The sequence below is a fragment of the Ambystoma mexicanum genome, chromosome 6p (assembly GCF_040938575.1).
Source record: "Ambystoma mexicanum isolate Mex_15411 chromosome 6p, UKY_AmexF1_1, whole genome shotgun sequence".
In the NCBI taxonomy this organism is placed as follows: domain Eukaryota; kingdom Metazoa; phylum Chordata; class Amphibia; order Caudata; family Ambystomatidae; genus Ambystoma; species Ambystoma mexicanum.
The window spans coordinates 1,316,261,938-1,316,282,314 of record NC_090935.1 but is presented as its reverse complement, the minus strand read 5'-3'; the positions used below and the strand labels follow the sequence as shown (position 1 = coordinate 1,316,282,314).

At 47.4% G+C, this 20,377-nt stretch overlaps 1 protein-coding gene across 2 annotated transcripts in view; it reads left to right on the top strand.

The window, feature by feature from the left end:
* Positions 1-20,377, top strand: part of CNTLN (centlein) — a 2,346,865-nt gene that overhangs the window by 1,580,991 nt on the left and 745,497 nt on the right. For both annotated transcript variants that reach the window (XM_069625978.1, XM_069625977.1), the window contains exon 16: positions 14,939-15,471. In XM_069625978.1, coding sequence (XP_069482079.1) covers positions 14,939-15,471 — 533 coding nt within the window. The remainder of the gene's footprint in view (positions 1-14,938; positions 15,472-20,377) is intronic.

Below are 20,377 nucleotides of genomic sequence, written 5' to 3'. Positions count from 1 at the left end.
GTTCCATTCACTTCAATCCGTTCCATTCACTTCAATCCGTTCCATTCACTTCAATCCGTTCCATTCACTTCAATCCGTTCCATTCACTCCAGTCTGTTCCATGCACTCCAGTCTGTTCCATGCACTCCAGTCTGTTCCATGCACTCCAGTCTGTTCCATGCACTCCAGTCCGTTGCATGTACTCCAGTCCGTTGCATGTACTCCAGTCCGTTGCATGTACTCCAGTCCGTTCCTTGTACTCCAGTCCGTTCCTTGTACTCCAGTCCGTTCCATGTACTCCAGTCCGTTCCATGTACTCCAGTCCGTTCCATTCACTCAGTCCGTTCCATTCACTCCAGTCCGTTCCATTCACTCCAGTCTGTTCCATGCACTCCAATCCGTTCCATGCACTCCAGTCTGTTCCATGCACATCAATCCATTGCACACCAATGTGTTCCATGCATTCCTGTCGGTTCGATGCATTCCTGTCGGTTCGATGCATTCCTATCGTTTCCATGCATTCCTATCGTTTCCATGCATTCCTATCGGTTCCATGCATTCCTATCGGTTCCATGCATTCTTATCGGTTCCATGCATTCTTATCGGTTCCATGCATTCCTATCGGTTACATGCACACCAATCCGTTCCATGCACAGCAATCTGTTCCATGCACTCGAGTCCGTTCCATGCACTCCAGTCCGTTCCATGTACTCCAAACCGTTCCTTGTACTCCAGTCTGTTCCATGTACTCCAGTCTGTTCCATGTACTCCAGTCTGTTCCATGTACTCCAATCCGTTCCATGTTCTCCAATCCGTTCCATGTTCTCCAATCCGTTCCATGTTCTCCAATCCATTCCATGTACTCCAGTCCGTTCCATGCACACCAATCTGTTCCATGCATTCGAGTCCGTTCCATGCACTCGAATCTGTTCAATGTACTCCAAGCTATTTTATGCAGCCAAACCATTTTATGCAATGATCCTTTCATTCGTTCTACCCAGGTTATCCTTTCTCCATGCATCATCCATCCACATACGTCATCTCCACACGTTCCATCCACTTCACTGGTTCCATCCACTTCACCGGTTCCACCCACTTCACTGGTTCCAAACACATCCCCGTTTATCCACCTACTCATCCATTCTACCATTTCACCCGTTCCACCCACTTCACCCATTCTACACTTGTTCATCCGTTCCATCAACATACTTCACCTGTTCCATCCAAATACTTCACCTGTTCCTTCCACATATTTCACCCATTTCTTCCACATATTTCACCCATTCCTTCCACATATTTCACCCGTACCTTCCACATGCTTCACCCGTTTCCTCCACAAGCTTCACCCGTTTCCTCCACATGCTTCACCCGTTTCCTCCACATGCTTCACCCGTTTCCTCCACATGCTTCACCCGTTTCCTCCACATGCTTCACCCGTTTCCTCCACATGCTTCACCCGTTTCCTCCACATGCTTCACCCGTTTCCTCCACATGCTTCACCCGTTCCCTCCACATACTTCACACGTTCCATCCACATAATTCACCTTTCCGTCCACATATTTCACCCGTTCCACCCTGTTCACCATTCCACCCTGTTCATCCTTTCTGCCTTGTTCATCCATTCCACTGATTTCATCCGTACCGCCCAATTCATCCGTACCGCCCAATTCATCCGTACGACACAGTTCATCCGTTCCACTCAGTTCATCCGTTCCACCCAGTTCATCTGTTCCACCCAGTTCATCCGTTCCACTCACATACTTCACCTGTTCCAACCCCATACTTCCTTCGTTCTATTCAATATATTGGACCCATTTTGTCCACATACTTCACCCGTTCCCTCCTCATACTTTACCCGTCTCATCTATATACATAACCGTTCTTCCAGATCCATCCTCCATTCCTACCATCCACTTCACCCGTTTCTTCCACTTACTACACTCGTTCCTTCCAACCACTTCACCCGCTCCTTCCAACCACTTCACCTGTTTGCTCCGCACTCTACACCCGCTCCTCACTCCGCACTCTACACCCGCTCCTCACTCCGCACTCTACACCGGCTCCTCACTCCGCACTCTACACCCGCTCCGCACTCTACACCCGCTCCGCACTCTACACCCACTCCGCACCCGCACCATACTCTACATTTGCTCAACACCCTACATTGGCTCTACACCACCGCACCCTATATTCGCTCAACACCCTACATCTGATCAACACCATCACGCCCTACATCCGCTCAACACCCTAAATCTGCTCAACACCCTACATCCGCTCCACTCTATTATCCATTGACACAGCCTACATCCGCACCACAACCTACATCCGCACCACGCTCTTATCTGTTCCACGCTCTCATCCGCTCCATGCCCTCATTCATTTTGCGCTCTGATCCGCTCTACGCACTCGCCCGCTCTACGCACTCGCCCGCTCTACGCACTCGCGCCCGCTCTACGCACTCGCGCCCGCTCTACGCACTTGCGCCCGCTCTACGCACTTGCGCCCGCTCTACGCACTTGCGCCCGCTCTACGCACTTGCGCCCGCTCTACTCACTCGTGCCCGCTCTGCGCACCCATCCGCTCTGCGCACCCATCCGCTCTGTGCACCCATCCGCTATTACGCACTCATCCGCTCTACGCATTCATGGGTTATATCACGGAGCTCATTAAATAATGAATTGATGTATAAGTTCAACAACCACGGGGCCAGCACACAGCCATGTCTGATTCCTCCACTCAAAGTAAACCCTGCTGATACATTTCCAGATTGATCAATATGTACTGTAAGGGTGCAGAAGTAGGAGACTGACGCATGGGTGGCATGTTGTTGGTTATAGACTTTTATTTAAAACAAAAAGGAAAACCCTAACTATACCTATTTGTAAGAGGGGTTTCCCTACCTCAAATAAGCTAAGGATTCTGTCAGGAAATCTTGTCAAAAGTAAATGGACCACCGTTGTGTCAGAAACCTATTTTCTTCCCTTACATTCTAAATCAACTAAAGTAAAAGGATGATATTCTTGGTTCAGAGGAATGTCTGCCTCTCCCTGGGTGATTCCCCCACCTTCAGTTATAAGGAAAATGAAATGTTCGTCAAGTGCAAGTCTCAAAAGGCTCCTTGGACTGACTCTCTACCAACGTGCAAAGAAAATAAAGTCTCTTATCTTCACAATGTTCGCAACTCCTGTGGGAATGTTTTCCTTCCCCAGGTCTTTTAGAATGCCAAGAGAATGACTTCCTTCTCTTGGTTGTCACAGAATGTTCACAAAACACACCAGGGGCTATGACTCCCTACCTCTGGTCTGAGTTCTTGTAGTGCCAAGAGATTGACTTGCTTCTCTTGGATGTTTGCTGAGTGTTCACAACACAGCAGGGGGTATGACTCCCTTCCCCTGGTTTTTACTCTTGGACTCAGTCAACCTTACTCCCTTCGCTGTCATATGCTGTGTCTATTAAGATTGATGAGGATACTTCAATGGGTGCGGGTCCCAGACTGGCGTGCCCAATCCACCTGGTATACTCTCTTACCAGGTACTATTATTATGAGGATCAACAAAGATATTTTATGGGTGCGAGTACCAGACTCGCATATTCAGTCCACCTGGTATACTCCCCTGGCCAGTTCTGTGACTATGATGATTAACTTGGCGGCCCTTATCCCCTTTATCGGTGTTGGTCCTAGACTCACACTTTCTTCTTTCCACGTTCAGTCCACCTGGTTTACTAGCCTTCCAGGTACTAAGACTATGATGATTAACTTGGATGCTTTCAAAACTTCTTATATTCTCTGGGCTGGCGTCCCAGACCCGTCCCTCGTTTCCCTCCTGGTTCATAGCTTCTACACCATTGCATTGGGCCCCTTTCAAGTCCCCTCGTACTTGCATACCTGTCTTAGTGTTTCCTCGCCGGTCAGCGGCCCCCTTCTGCTTGCCGGGAGGGAAATTTCCTTCCAGCGAAAGTGCTTCGAGCTCTGCACGTTCTCTGTCCCAAAGGGGCACCAGGAGCTGTTTCTTCCTCCTTCGTGGAGCGGTCCTTTCATACCCTCCTTGCGGTGGTACGCTTACTTTGTGGCGTCCCAGTTTGCCTTCTCTCCTGTGCTTCCTTCTCTGGACTCCTGGTTCCTCCAGGGAGGGCTCGACATTAGTTGGAGTCCTTCGTCAGTTTTTATTTGCACATCAAGACCATATTGACCAGAGTGCTCACTTTGGTTCTGCGGGACACTCCTTAGTACTCTGCACCTCTTCCTCATCTTTGTACTAATGGATCAGCCCCCCAGGAATGGATAGAGCCCTTTTTTATCTTAGTGTTGTGAAGGGGAGCTCTATTCAGATAGGCCTAATCCTTGCTCTTCCTCTTCCCAGTACTTCCTATACTGGAGGTATAAGAGAAACACATGGGAACAGTGGCAATGGTACTGTATGGGTTGGTGAGGAAGGTGGGCTACGGTAAGGTGGGTTGTGTGGATGCCATGTTCTCCCCATGGCCAGGGAGGTGAGGCTGTTATCCGATAGTCCCCCTGGGGGTGTTGCTCAGCAGGTGGCTCTCATGGGGAGGGAAACCCTCTATGGGACCAATGACGACTACCTTGAGAAAACATGGTATGCACCCCCTCCATCTTTGTCCCCTCAGTCTTTTCACCCTACCACATGCTCTATAGTTTCCCACAAGTCTATATATTTCTGTAAGACAGGAGACCCCATCTGCACAGAACATACTGGGACGAGGAAGAGTGAAAATTACCCAGATGGTGTGTCTTTACCTGCTGACACAAAGAAGATCAGGCAAGGAAGAAAAAGCCCACTGTGGAACCACTGTACGCGATACAGTCAATCAGAGTCAAACTTAAAGTTTGAAAGGGAAGAGGGACTGGGTCGAGAAGCAGATCTTCCATGGAGGAATTGAGAGCTTGCGAGAGGCTCATAGCGGAGAACGGGGGAGACTGACAGAGCCTCTCTGAACAAACGCTTTGTTCAAGGCTGTCCTGGCTGGAGATTTGGATGCCTGGGAGCAACTGAGAGCCGGACCACCTGGTCGGAGCAAGAGATGCAAGCTGAGAGGGACCAGACCTGGAAACACGGCAAGAAGGCACAGAGAGCGCAGGAAGGTATGCAGAAGCCCACAGCAAGCAGAGGCGGTCCCGTGAAGTCACCCCAATAAGCCTGTAACGCCACAAAAGGTACCTGGGTTACCGTAGTGGGAACCGTAGTGGGTGGCAGGGATTACAGATAATAAAGGAGGCAGTTGGTGAAAGCCGAGGAACCAGTACTTTGGGAAATATACAAAGCGGACATATGAGAAAACAGCGCCTGACAGGTTAGTGAACTAGGCCTGGTTAAGATATGCAGCAAACCGGAGAGAGGGGTCTGGGACTCATATGAAACCGGGAAAGCCTCACAAGAACAGCACAGAAGGGTCAAGGACCCACTACAGTTTAAAGAAGCACGCAAACAAGGGGTTGAGGCCCACACCAAGTTGGGGAACCCCGACACAGCATAAAGGGGTTGGGGACCCACATGAAAAAGAGAAGATACAGAACAAGTCTGGGAGACCCCAGGATATTCCAGAGGGGTCTGAGACCCACGCAAGAGAGAGAAAGGAATACAAGAAGCTCAGGAAAAGGGTTGAGGACCCATTGTTGAAAGACGATATACTTCCTGGAACTAAAAGAGCTACAATCAAGTCTGGCAGGATAGTAAACCAGGCTTGAAGCTACAGTTGTGAACTTTGCTTTTTGGTAACTGTCTGGCAGGATAGTGAACCAGATTTGAGGTGTGGTGTTTTGTGATAGTACAACTGGTCTAAAACACAAGAAGACTTGATAAGACATTTGTTAAATCGAGGAAAAACAGGGGAAGGGACTGACCCCTCCCCATCCTGACAGAGTCCTTAGTCTTTTTGTTGAGGTAGGGAAACCCCTCTTAGAAATAAAGCCAGATACATTTATTAAAAGTAAAAGAAAAGGAAAATCTATTTGCCAGCGAATATGCCACCTCTGTGTCAGACTCGTACTTCTGCACCTGTATATTGCCTAAAAAAGGTAGATTTTGAAATTTAAGAAAAGTGAACCTCAAAGTTGGCCCACGGTCCTTTCAGCCCTGCTCCCATCTGTGTTCTTGTAACGTTGTCACCAGTGCTCTAGATAAGAGTATTTTACTCCCTATTTTTGAAAGTTGGGCGTAAAATTATTTTTTACTCCCTCATTTTTAAAGTTGTGAGTAAAATGATGTTTTAGGGAGTAAAAACATAAGTCCAATTCCCAATGACAGTATTTTATAAATGCGTAAAATATGCTTTAACTGAAAAACTGAAATGTTTTCGGAATATTTCTTTCTTTGCACCTAGTACTCTTACGTCCTGTCCCCTTTCCTCCATACTGTATAGGCGTCCCTTCCTAGGGACGGGAGACGGAACCTTTTTCACCAGAAAAACCTTCTTCCTCTTTAAATTTAGAGGCGTGCGGCCCTGGGAGCATGCGCTACCCTGACTCCGCTCACTGGCACCACTCCTCAATCCTCTTTTCCGTGTCGGCGGGAACGGGCCGATTTCACCAGCGCTCCTGGATTTGGCCTTGCCATGTAATTCCATGCACTCTTCCCCGTATTCTTCTCTTATCTTTTTGTCTATCGAGGCCCAAAGAAGGGCCGTTATTTTCCATCACACCCCGTAATGGTGACTCCTTCTCGAGGAAACGCCCAAGCGGGAGGAACCTCCCGGGTTTTGTTACCAGCACACGCACTGAGGCTAACACAGCTACCAGCCTTACGGCTGAGGGGTCTCCGGATCCTACTGGTATCAGTGCTGAGGGACCGCAAGGTTCTTCTACCTGGTCTAAACCCGAGCGGCTATGCCCTAGTATCAAACAACATGGCTGCTCGTCCAGTGCCCCTCCTAGGAACAGAGCCATGGCCTACAGTTTATCCATCAGCTACCTAGACAGAGTGCGCTCCAGCCCCAGCAGCCCCCAGACACTCTGTCAACATCCCCTGCCTCCGCTTCTGCCTCCGAAGACAGGTTCTTGGAAAGGTTCCTGGCGCTGATGCGAACCCCACAGATGGGGGCCATCCTACGGGATGCTGTCGGGGACTTTGTCCCTCCGGTCACTCCTCCGGCAACCATAGTCATTCCTCCCATGGCTCCGGCACCACAGGCCCAGCGCAGCCCCCGCTTCCTCTGCTGGCTCCTTCTATTCCAGCTCCCCTTCCTCCCACAGTACAGGCGGTTCCACACCAGCCTCCGCAGCAGCCTCTGGCTTCGGTCTCCACACCACAGCCCACGGCACTCAGCACTCCTCCACCCGCTCCGGACCAGCAGGACAACCTGGTGGACGCAGACGAGTAGGAGGATCCTGGCACGCTGTTGTCAGCGAAGTCCTTCCACAACAGGCTTGCGGGTTTGGCAGAATATCTGGACCTTCCTCAACCTGAGGTCGAGCAGCTCAAGGAGGGGGTCTTGGCAGAAGTCCTTGCCTTAAGACCCCCTTCCAAAACTGGTATCCCGATGCAGAAAGACATTGTGGCCCTGCCCAAGAAGGGGTGGCTCAAGCCACACTCGACCCAACCTGTCAGTCGGCACCTCAATGCCAAGTATAGACAGATGGAAGGGGATACACTCTTGTTATCAACGCACCCCCAGCCGCATTCTTTGATGATCGCTGCAGCGTCACTCTATGATAATCCTCAGTCATCCTCGGCCACCCCATCCTCAACACTGCTAGGCAAGGAGGAGAAGATCTTGGAGGCGTTAGTTACGAAGCTGCACTCAAAAGCCTCCCTGCACCTGCATAAAGGCAACGCAGATGCCATGCTGGCAGCTGCTAAACAGAGGTTGTGGCGTGAAATAGCAGACTTCCTTCCAGAACTTCCGGTGCAGAACTAGGCATGCTTCAAGGCGGGTCTATGAGATTACAGGCTGGTAGCACAGGACATCATCTAATCCACAGTGGCCCACATCGATACCTCTTGCTGGGCCATCTGCATCGCCACGGACATGAGAAGGACGCCCTGGCTATAGGCTACTAAGTTTAACCCTGACGTCCAGGATGGCATATTGGACCTTCCGTTCGAGGGTAGTGACCTCTTCCACTCTACCACGATGAGGAATGAGATAGAAAGAAGAACAGCTCGCAGACTACGAAGTCTTTATCCTGACGAAGGCCATGGCCAAGGCGTATACCCAGTTGCATCAACGCTCCAAAAAGGGGCAGGCGTTTGGAGGGTTCCGGGGCTTCCAGGAACGAAGGTCGAGACAGCTTGACCGCTCGCAGAGTCAGCACTGGCGCAAGCAACAAAAAGGGGCGGGCAAGGGCTTCTTCCAGTCCCCCTCCTCAGCAGCAGCCTCAGACGGTAAAAAGGCATGATGTGTCCCTCCGGGTCCACGTGTCTCCAGTTGGTTTCAAGCTTGCCTCTCAAGTGCATTTCTGGTGCCAGAACTTTACAGACCCCTGAATCCTCTCTGTAGTATCCCAGAGGTACCGCCTAGTGATACCTCTCTCTCCTCCCTCCTCCCCTCCACTACCACAAATTGGGACGGCAACTCTGTTGGCAGAGATCCCGTCGCTCGTCGAGAGCCAAGCAGTGGAAGAAGTGCCAGCCTCCAAGAGAGGCTTAGGCTTCTATTCCAGGTTTTTCGCCATACAAAAAAAGAACCAGGCTGGCCTGAGAGTTATGTTGGACCTGTCCACCCTCAACCTCTCCCTCCCAGAAATTCAAGATGGTTACGCCAGCACTCATTGCGGAGACACTAGACAGGGTTGACTGGATGTGCTCACTGGATCAGAGGGACGCCTACTTACAAGTCCTGATTTGGCAACCTCATTGCTCATTCCTATGCTTCAGGATCATGGGTTGTCATTTCCAGTACAAGGTGCTACCCTTTGGCCTCAACTCAGCTCCCAGGGTATATACCAGACTCATGAATGCAGTGGCAGCTCTCCTCAGGGCCCAGGGCCACCATGTCTACCCGTACCTGGACGACTGGCTCATCAGGGTGAGATCCCCGGAGTGGGTGGTGCACACCTCCTACGACCTTATGAGAATACTCCACGACCTGGGGTTTACCATCAACCTCAGGAAATTTCAGCTGCAGCCCACGCAAGTTCTCACCTGGGATACCAGTTCCGAGAATGTTTTTCCCTCAGAGGACAAGATTAGGGCCATCAAGAGGGCCTCTACGCACTTCCTTACCAGACCAGTGACTTTGGCTTGGTGGTACCAGGACCTACTGGGCTTCATGGCAGCGGTCCTCTTGGCTGTGCCGCACACGAGGCTCTGGATGAGGAGAGTACAGCTGCACTTCGCAGCCTCATGGAATTAGGAGAAGGGCTCCCAAGCAGAGCTGGTCAGCATACCGCCTTCTCTTCATGCGGACCTCATGTTGTGGTCCAAAGACTGCAATCTGCGGACGGGCAGGCCATTCCGGCAGCCGGCTCCTCGGGTCACCATTACTACGGACTACTCCCTAGAGGACTGGGGAGCCACGCTGGACAGCCACAGCGTCCACAGAGTCTGGATGCGGCAGGAGTCGCATATCAACTGGCTTGAGCTCAAAGCCATCTGGCTAGCCCTGAGGGCCTTTCTCCCTGCTCATCGGGGCCAGCACTGTCCTGATCCAGACCGACAACTCCACCAGTATGTACTATGTCAACCAGCGGGGGTACCAGGTCCCCTCTAGCGACTGTTCCCAGCACAAACCCCACACACAACAGAGCCATAGACAGTCCAAAAAACGAACATTCTTCGTTTTCATTCACAGACTGAAAGATTCACCGGTGCTTTGAGGAAGAGCTATCGTAGAGCCATATTCAACTGCAAAAGCAGCACTGACATGTTTGAGATGTTTTTAAGAAGATAAAATCTTCAGAATTAAAGGTATTTGAGGTTCAAAATCAATATTGCCAAAAAATGGGAATAGTAACTATGATGACAATATTTGCTGAACAAACAATGACGAAGGAACTGAACAGAAATATATTATTTTTAATTTTCAGAATTCAAATCATTGAAACAAGGTACCGATCCCCACCTGATGAAGGGCATTCAGAGCCCGAAACGCGTCGTGCATTAGAGAAACCCTCAAACAAAAGAACGATTGGCTTGCTAGCCAACTACAAGTTTGATATATAGACTTAAAAAAAGTTTCTCTTAGAATATTAGGAAATGTACCTATAGATGAAGAAAGTGTTACACTTTGTTGTGTGAATTGTGACTTATATGGAAATGTTTCAAGCATTCTTTACTTTGATATGCTGTTAAGCATGGAGTAATGCTAAAAAATGTGTGTAATAATTTAAGTTTGGAACATTGAAAAAATTAGCAAACAAATGGGGTACACTAGTTACCACCAAACAAACTTTGTTTGAATAATTGAAATTGCTGTAAATCATAAGTAAGTACAGTATTTATTTTTGCATAGTTGTATGCTCAAAAGTGTGCACTTAGCCATGGTCATTTGTTCTAAAGTGATCCCAAAATTGTCCCCTCTGCTGTGCAACCTAGCGGTCCGCATGTAGGAATGGGCCCTGGAAAACAACATCTACCTCAGGGCCGTCCATCTCCCGTGGGAGGCCAACTTGGAAGCGGACAGGCTCAGCAGGCTGGGAGCAGACAATTGCAAGTGGCAATTGAATGACTAGGTGCTGCAAGTGGTCTTCAACACATGGGGCCATCCTCAGGTGGATCTACTTGCCTCCTGGAAGAACAGGAAGTGCCAGCAGTTCGCGTCTTGGCAGGTGCAGGGCCCCGGCCCCCTGGGCGACGCCATGCAGATTCAATGGGAGGGCGCCTGTCAGCCTATGCCTTTCTTCCCACACCCCTGATCCCCAGGATAAAGGAGGCTTGTCACCTCAGCATCATAGTGATGGCGCCTTGGTGGCCAGCCTGACCGTGGTTCTCCGAATTGCTCAGCCTCTCGGACAGACCACTCATTCACCTCCTGCTGGGCCCAGCACCTCTCCTGTGCCAGCAGGGTTTCAGGGTTCTCCACCCTGCTCCTCACAAGCTAGCCCTCGCAGCGTGGTTCCTGAGCCGATCACCCTCAAACACCTGAGCCTATCGCGGGCTAAATGGAGATTATACAGGGCGCTAGGAGCAATGCCAATACAAGAGTAAATGGAGCAGATTCGATGGAGATCGACTCCCTGACGTGCACAATGGACGATGTGCTCTCTTTCTCGGCACACCTTGCCCACTCAGGCGTGCAGGTGGACACATGTCACTCATATCTGGCAGCCATAGGAGCCTACAGGAATTTCAGAGGAGGAGGTCTTCACCTCCTCCAACCCGATAGTCAAGAAACATCAAACTGGCTTTACCCGCTCATCAGGAAGCCACACCCAGTGTGGGACCTCAATGTGGTGTTGGGCGCCTTGGCGCATAAACCCTTCGAGCCAATGTCGTCCGCGGACATTAGGCTGGTCACCATCAAGACATCTCTACTAGTAGGATTCACCTCAGCTCGCAGTGTCAGCGATATCCAGGCTCTGGTGGCTTCAGAACCCTATACCACTTTCCACAGGGACAAGGTGGTCCTATGGACTGGCGTTCCTACCTATGGTACCTTCCACTTTCCATCTGAATGAGGAAATAGTCTTACCTACTTTCTCTGCTGACCCCAAGGACGAGGCTAAGAGAGCCTTGCACTGTCTGGATGTCAGACACTCTGAAATTCTATCTGGATAGGACCAAGGGCTTCCGCAAGTCGGATGCAATTTTTGTTACCTTTGGGGGCTCAATACCCACTTATCAGGCATCTAAGGCTTCCATCGCAAGGTGGATGGTTGCGGCCATCAAGGAGGCCTATGAGGGGCAGCACAAGCCGCTGCCAGCCAACATGCACGCTCACGCAGTCAGAGCCAAGGCCACAGCCACCGCATTCCAGCGGCAGGTTCCGCTGCAGGTCATTAGCAGGGCAGCTACCTGGGCCACCCCTTCAGCTTTCTGTAAGCATTACTGTTTGGATGCCGGCTCTAGGTCAGATGCGGTCTTCGGACAGGCGGTTCTGAGTAACTTGTTTGCTTAAGGAGTGTCTCCTCTACACCCTGCGGCTACATTCAGTTGTAATCGCCCATACAGTATGGATGAAATGCGACGGGACATAAGAGTAATTACAAGTTACTCACCGTAGTCCCCTTTCCTCCATACGTCCCACCATCCTCCCCCCTAATAATACTGGTGTCATTAGGCAATGATAAATATTGTCGACACGTCAATGGGGACTGAGGAGTGGCGCTGATGGGCGAAGTCAGGGTGGCGCATGCTCCCAGGGCCACAAGCCTCTAAATTTAAAAAGGAAAAAGGTTTTTCTGGTGAAAAAGGTTCTGTCTCCTGTCCCTAGGAAGGGACGCCCATACAGTATGGAAAAAAGGGGACTAAGTCACTACAGTGAGTAACTTGTAATTTTAAAAGATACATGTTTTCTTCTTCCAATCAGGCAGTTAAAATAGTGGTTTCTTCCTGTGGTGCTATGTGCACTACTTGTCCAAAAATATCCATGGAGCTGTGAGGGTGAATGCAGGGGCGCAAGATTCTACTAGTCTTTTTCCATTTTTTTGTTGGGAGTATTTTTACTTCCTGTTTTTATTTTCTGGGCGTATTTGCCAATTTCTAGGGGGTAAATGTGGCTGATACAACCCTTATTGGTAGGGCTGGTTGTCACAGTCGGTCAGATTATTCTGCAAGTTAAAGACATCAACCAATATGGAAATGTAGATCACTCTCAATGTAGGTACACTCAAAACCTATTGAATCGCGGCATGACGTCTCCTCCTTTTGCCCAAGATATGAAAATATACATTTTTTTAAATTATTTTTTATTTGTGTGTAATCCAATTGGATTTTTACAAAAGGAAGGTGTGTAAAGTCAATCGTTTTTTTTTTGTAAGATATTTAGAAGTCAAGATATCATTTTCATAGTCTGTTGAAGAATCTTTACTAGTGCTATGTGCCAGGTTGCTCTGGCAAATAGCACTAGTAAAGATTCTTCAACAGACTATATAAACATTTACAATTGTAGCAAAATGACTTTATATTTTTCTATCTGAGCAATTAATCTGAAATAGCACAATTGCAACAAGAATAGCTGTGCAGATTTATAAGTCTGAAAGCTCCCAATTGATCAATGAATGGAGATCTGAGAATAAATGCCAAAGAAACCAGACTAAGCAATATATTTTCCTCGCTCCCCAAATCTCTCATAGGGTCATCTGTTTCGATTCACTCAAAAAATGATGCAGGTGGAACCGTGTCATAGCCAGCCACTGGTAGGATCGGAGGGCAGATAAGTAACGTTCGGAAACAAGCAAGGAACAATGCAACAAACGCACACAAAAAAGAAATGAGATTGGTGGCAGAGTTGACACTGCAGAAAGAAAAGTTAAACAAATCCCCCCAAAAAATCAATCCCTAAGTGTACTGTTCCCTCTCCGCTACAATCCTTTTCCTCTTTAGCAGTCACTTGTGCTAATGGAATGAAGTGTAAAGAAGAAAATAGCATGCAATGTGAGTGTCCTTTTGAAGTGTAAACCTCTTCATTTTCTTTTTCTCTCTTTGTTAGATATTCACGTATCTTTTTGTGGAAACATTATTTATTTTACGGTATATACAGTGGGCCTCATTACGAGGTTGGAGGTAGCCTTGCCGGCCGGACCCAGTAATTTCTTTTCGCGGATGCCGTGCCCGGTACATCCCCATTCCCATTGAGCCTATAGGGCTCAATGGGAATGTACCGGGCACGGAATGGGAATGGGGAGGGTGGTAGCACCAGTACCGTTAATAACGTTACCAGTGCTACCATCATGTTCTGGTCGCATGTGCCGGTACGGCCACCAGGTCAGACCTGGTGGCTGCAAGGGCACCCGCGAGCAGAACTCCTAGTATAGCGATACCGGCACCTTTGTTGCCTTACGGCCATACTTGTGATGAGGCCCAGAGTGTGTATTTTTTAAGCAAAAGTGATGGAACTCAATCACTCGATGCAAGGTTAAAAACAATAGGTGGACAGTCCACATGTATGCACGTACTTAATAGGGAGCTATCAGCAGTAAAGTTGGGCAAGAGGTAGAAATTAAAGGCACGAGAGAAAAATGTGCATTCAAATGAAAACAAATGAATTAAATAAAGTTGGTTAAAAATTACAGAAAATTAAGATATCCTCGATATGACGTCTTTCCTAAACGAGAAAGTTTGTTAGCTACCAAATTCATATTCGAAATTTGTGACCATGATTTCGATTGTCTGGACTCGGCCGGGTCAGAGATGAAGATACTGACTGTAGTCTATAATAGGGTGTGCAGCATCAGCCATTTTAAGGTGTAACAAATGTTTGGAGGAGAGTGTAATCGAGCAGTTCTCGTGTTGCTTTATACTCTTAAGTTTGCCAGTAAGTATATTTCTCTTTTCTATGTTCCACCTGGTAAGAAATGTTTTATACATGTAAAGATCAGTCTAACACACAACTAGTTTAAATAGAACATTACCTAAATGTACTTGCTTCATTTAGACTTCCGGATAGTGCTTGCCAAAACATAAAGAAATATTGTAAAGTGCCTTATGATGTCTTAAGTGATCCCCTGTGTGTTTGACAATTGCATTTTCAGTTTTTTTTGCATTTCTGGTTTGTGATCAGATACAACTGTAGGGGGTAGGTTGTATGTATTCATTTTGTAGAGTGCATATATGTAGACCTACATTTTCTTGTACCAGGGCTTGCTCTTCTGTACTTCATATATTTTTCTGTTGCGGGAGGTGGGGTGTACTGTCGGTGTGACATTTAAAATGGAGTTCCAAAAAGTTTTTGTGCATATGAATGTCCAAACACCTAATCAAAGATTTGTAATAAAAAATGCATATGACCCTTTTTACTGACCTCTTAATATTTTAAAAAGTTTATAAAAGATCCTGACTCAACTCCCCCTTCCCGTTTCCAAGGTAACAATTCAATTGTGGAATGTCTTTATTTGATTTAGGTCGGCTACTTGGAAAGGAGATTGAAGGATTTTGAGAGAGACTCTAGGAAAGTTCGAGAAGCAAATGAGGAGTTAACCAAAGAGAGGCAGTCACTAAGAGCATTGGTAAAGCAGCTAAGGAAAGATGTCGAAGCATGGCAGCATGAGTCGCAAGAGCTGCAGAAGAGCAATTTTGAAATAAAAAAAGTCAACAGCAAACTGGAAGCTATAAACAAAGAGCTAGAGAAAGAAGTCGGTGCTCTGAAGAAAAGAGTGTCAAATGTTAAAGAGTTACGACTAGAGAATGGGAAATTGTTGAGGCAAATGCAAATGCTACAGCACACCATGGATGCAGCCAAAGCTGCCATTTCGAAAGCCACCAAGGGCAAAAGCAGCTGTAAAGCTGCAAGAGTGAACGTTAACTCAAAAACGGCCAAGAAAAAAAGGGTCTCTCTGAGACGTCATCAAGCGTTTCTCAATCAGTCCATCAAGGTTATGAGCAGTGTGTTTGAGAACTTCAATAAAGACGGCTGGGAGGATGTGAGCGGAGACAGGTACGGTGCTCATTAACTTTGCCCTGTGGATGGGACAATGTGCATATGCAAAACGCTTGAAAATGGAGATTGAATTTCAGCTACTGTCGATTTGGTATTCAGAAAAAATACTGTCAGAGCCTCTGAAATACCTTGGGAGGTCTTGTTCTGAGCTTATTGACTGAAATTTGCATGCAAAATTAGTCACAACCGTATGAGTTTTTGAATAGGTGCCAGGAAATCCAAAAGAAGGCAATGCTTGATTTCTTCCAGTGATGCTATTTTCATGCAGTCATAAGGCTTGAAATTGACAGTTTGGCAGGTTGATTTAATTTGCTGGCCCTTTGCATATTCACCACTGACAGCTAAGGATTCCCAGGCAAGTCAAAGAAGTCCATTTAGTTATCCTGTGACATGCCAATCTGGGAAGAGAAACGCCCCCCCACCCTAATTTAGTTAGCTACATTTTGAATGACCCATCTCAGCTTGCTACCAGATGTTTACAAGCTGTTTAACATCCTTTAAATTAAGAACCATCCACTCTAATTATTTTGTGTATGTAGTTTGCATTGTCATTGTTCTACCTGTAATTGAACGGTAGTTAAAAACATGTTTCCCCCATGCTAGCTCCCATTTGTTGAGTGCTTGCTGTTGTTTCTCACGTTCAGAAGCTTAAACGTTTTTCTTCATGATGTAAGCATTTAAAAGTAATTTACAAAAAGCCATGTTTTTTCTTGAAGGCAGAGTATTAATTCATGAGTAACTTCCTTTTGATTTGTACAGCGCTCTGTCAATGTGATTGGATGAGTGCATGTCATACCATTCTGCTCTGATCTCTGCCGATGATAATTGGTCTTTATGTTACCTTGTAATTTCCCCAAAACCTTTGCATAAATAAATGAAACGTGGTACATTCTGTAACTGAATGTGTAGTGTAGACAATGTGCGTCACATGCTAAGAGACCCGGAATTGTGAAAGCTTAGAGAAGCAGGAAATGATGGATGGAAAGTCCCTCTAGAAATTCCTCTAGGTAGCCTTCTATTCCATAGTTTTCATCACATCTGGGCCATTAGAGAAAGGGAAAGAACATATGCAAATCAGTATTGGCTTGTCTCCAAAAAGAGTAGTGCAGCCTGAATTGCTAATGTGGCATCCTGCCGGTGTGAGGACACATGGAACACCAGGCCCCTTTTGTCTTGTTAAACCTTACCAGTTAAGTACAGCTTTAATGCCTGTCGATAATGAACGCAAGGCCCATATCTGGGCGTTTCAAAGCACTTCCCTCTTCCTTATCCCAGCACAAACCATCCACCTCCCTATGGGAACAATATTAAAGCCCTTCTCTTTCGATGCATCAGGGCAAGGCTCTCCTCCTTCCACATTATCAAGGATAATGGAGCAGCTCCCTCTGACCGCTACCTGTCCTTTTTTTCCCTATTTGGAAACATGGGCAATCACTGCTGAACATGGATCGTCTTGCGAAGCTTGGTGCCCCACTGGTGACCCCTTGTCGGGCATGGGAGGGCAGAGAGGACTGGACAATGCTCACTGGGGCCCTTCTGGCTTTGGTCACAGGTTGAATAGGTTATTATAGGAGAGGAAGTTGCAAGCCGGGCCAGGGTTTCCCGACTACTGGATACACTCACTGAGTGTGGCAGACGCTGAGCGCTGATAGTGGGTGATACCTTGTGGGGCCAGATGTTTGCAGATACTCCAGACATCCTGGGATCTGCACATGCGCTGGCAGCACTGAGAGGTTGTGTGCATGCTTGGGGAAGCATGTTAACAGAGTCTGTTCAAGCTACTTAATTGCTTGTGTTTCTGGAGGCATGAAAGTGTGTAAAGCTGCAGCAGAGAAGATGCTGATAAGTTGCTTTATGGTTCTGCTGAATAGTCCATGGCTCTGTGTTCTGCACCCACTAGCTTGGAGTGACCCTGCTCTCAATATGGCGAAGCACACTAACAAAAAAAAAAGCATAGAAGGGCTTCCTCCTCTTCTTCATTCACCACCTCTTGCTCCTCAACCCTCTTCCAGCCACAGGAAGTCCTGCAGGGACAGTTCAGCAGGTAAGAGGGAGGACTCAGAGGGGTGGATCAAGTGCATTGATAGGAAAACTATGCAGGAGTTTTCTAGGTCATGGGGGTCAGTGCACAATGGAACCCTGGGATATGGGTGTGAATTGGAGCTGGACCCAAAGGGTAAGTATTTAAATATGTATGATTTGCCACAAGGGCAAAAAAGTGTACAGGAAAACTGCTGGCATGGTTATATAAGAGCGAGACCCCCCAGACCTACAATCAGAGCAATAATGAAAGAGGATGGGCGTATAGTGGACACCCAAGAGGGCGTGAATCGTTAATTTTTAGAGTACTATCAACACTTGTATGGGGATGAAGGGGGAAGCGATTGCAGGGGAATAAGGGAAACACTGGAAGAAATAGGCTTGCCACAAATCAGCGCAGAGGAGCAAGAGGAGTTGGATCCCCCGATCACTCTAGAAGAACAAGAAGAGGTGGTAGTGCAGCTACCTACCAGTAAGACTCCGGGGGCCGATGGACTCCCTAGTGAATTTTATAAAATGTACAGGAATTAGGTGCTTCCACCGCTTTTAGCGATGCTAAATGAGGCATATGAAACAGGAAGGCTGCCAGAGTCCATAAGAGAGGCAATTATCATACCGCTCCCTAAACCCAATAAGCCTGGCAAAGATTGCGGATCATTCAGACCGCTGTCAATGCTAAATCAGGATAGCAAAATGCTCACAGCGGCCCTTGCAAACAGAATGAGAAGGATCATTAATAAATGAATACACCCCGACCAGACCGGATATGTCCCAAATAGGAATATATCCAACAACCTTAGACGACTTCACACAGTTATTGAACATGCGAAAGGGGATGCAGGCGAAATGGCAATTGCATCATTGGATACAATAAAGGTCTTTGACTCTGTCAAATGGCCTTGGCTGATTGCAGCCCTGACCAATTATGGGATAGGGCCTGGGTATCTTAAATGGGTCAAACTATTATATAGCTCACCGCTGGCCATGGTTAAAACGGGAGCAATAATATCGGAGAGGTGGCAACTCAGTAGGGGTACTAGACAGGGATGCCCGTGGTCCTCTATGCTGTATATCTTAGCCCTAGAGCTCCTGGCGAAATACCTAAGGCAGCAGTATGACCTAATAGGAATCACCATAAAAGGGGAGCCGCACTTAGTCTCCTTGTACGCTGACGATATGCTGTTGTATTTACGTTACCCCGAAGAAATTATCCAATATGTTCTGGAAGTGATGGAGCGATTTGCGTCGCTGCCCAGCATAGCAGTGAATCCCAAAAAATCATGTATATTTCCGCTGGGTGGATACAAAGGGATCCCGCTAGATCAATTACCTGTTTTACAAATACCATGGGAGGGGTCAACACGTTCAGATACCTTGGGATAGATATTTACCATACGGTGGAGGCAGAGCACCAACATAATACTGAGATTGCAGTCAAGAGCATTGAAAATAGTATAAAGTTCTGGGTAAAGCTCCCCTTGGCGATGATGGGAAGAGGGGCAATGCTGAAAATGGTAGTTCTGCCAAGACTACTGCATTATTTTGGGAACATACCATATCTGATACCAAGGCGATTCTTTGCTAGAATACATAGCATATGTAGGGAATTCCTTTGGCATGGGACGAGGAACAGAATTGCCCTTTGGAAGTTACAAAACTCGCATGATAGAGGGGGTATAAAACTGCCAAACTATGAAATTTACTATCTAGCAAGCCAACTACAATATGTGGCAAAATGGTTATCAGAAGAACCAACCTCAGAATCTAGGTTGTTTAGACTGGAATGTGCCCCATTCTTCCTGAAAGAAATGATATGGCTGCCCAAATCAGATAGGAAAGAGCGCCCAAAGATGATGATATTGGGATGGGAAATATGGCATAGGGCCTGTCAAGTAATGGAGAACCCATCCCTGTGTTCCCCGCAAGTGCCACTAGTTGCATTGACGGGAAAAGAAAGCCAACTATGATTAGGAAGCACTGGGAACCGGTAGGGATAGCAACAATGGGAGACATATGGCAAGAGGGGAGGATAAAAGAATGTCGGATGTTGGTGGAGGAAACGGGGTTACATACGGGACAATATATTACATACCATAGTATGGTGCGGCGAATCAGAGACATGGTCCGAAATAGTATTAGGAGTTCAACCGGACGCCATCATAGACATAATATATGACATAGCAGAAGGATGGCACAAGATATATAGGATATATGAGCTGGTGATGTCCAAGGTGGGGAAGGAAGTGGTACAACTGGGACAGGATTGGGAGGAGCAAGTGCGTGCCTCAATGAGTGATGGGATGTGGGAGCGAGCCCAAGGGTACCATAAGAAAGTGTCAAGGAATGCGAGGCTACAGCAAATACAATTGTATATAACCCACACGGCTTATATCACACCCCAGAGGATAGCTAAATTTAAAAACGCAGAACGACAAACATGCCCCAAATGCCGAGAAGAAAACGCTGGGATGACGCATATGTTCTGGGCATTCCCAGAAATTGAGAGTTTCTGGGGAGAAGTGGCCCATAGACTAGAAGAAAAAGGGATTAAGATAACTGTGGAAACAGCATGGGCATGCCTAGTAGGAGGGTTCCCCAGACCACACAAATCTAAACATGTAAGTAAATTAAAGAATTTGGCATATATATTTGCAAAGCATAGAATTGCCATTGGATGGAAGGCATGCCATAGACCGAAGATAGAAATATGGTGGAAAGACATTCAGTAATGGGCAGAAGCTGAAACTGCAGTATGGCAGGAAGCTAGTAATACCGGAGCGATGAAGAAGCTGAAACCATGATAGCCTGGAAACATTTAATAGCCACACTGTTTGGGCCCATACAGGACGGGTCGAGTGACCAG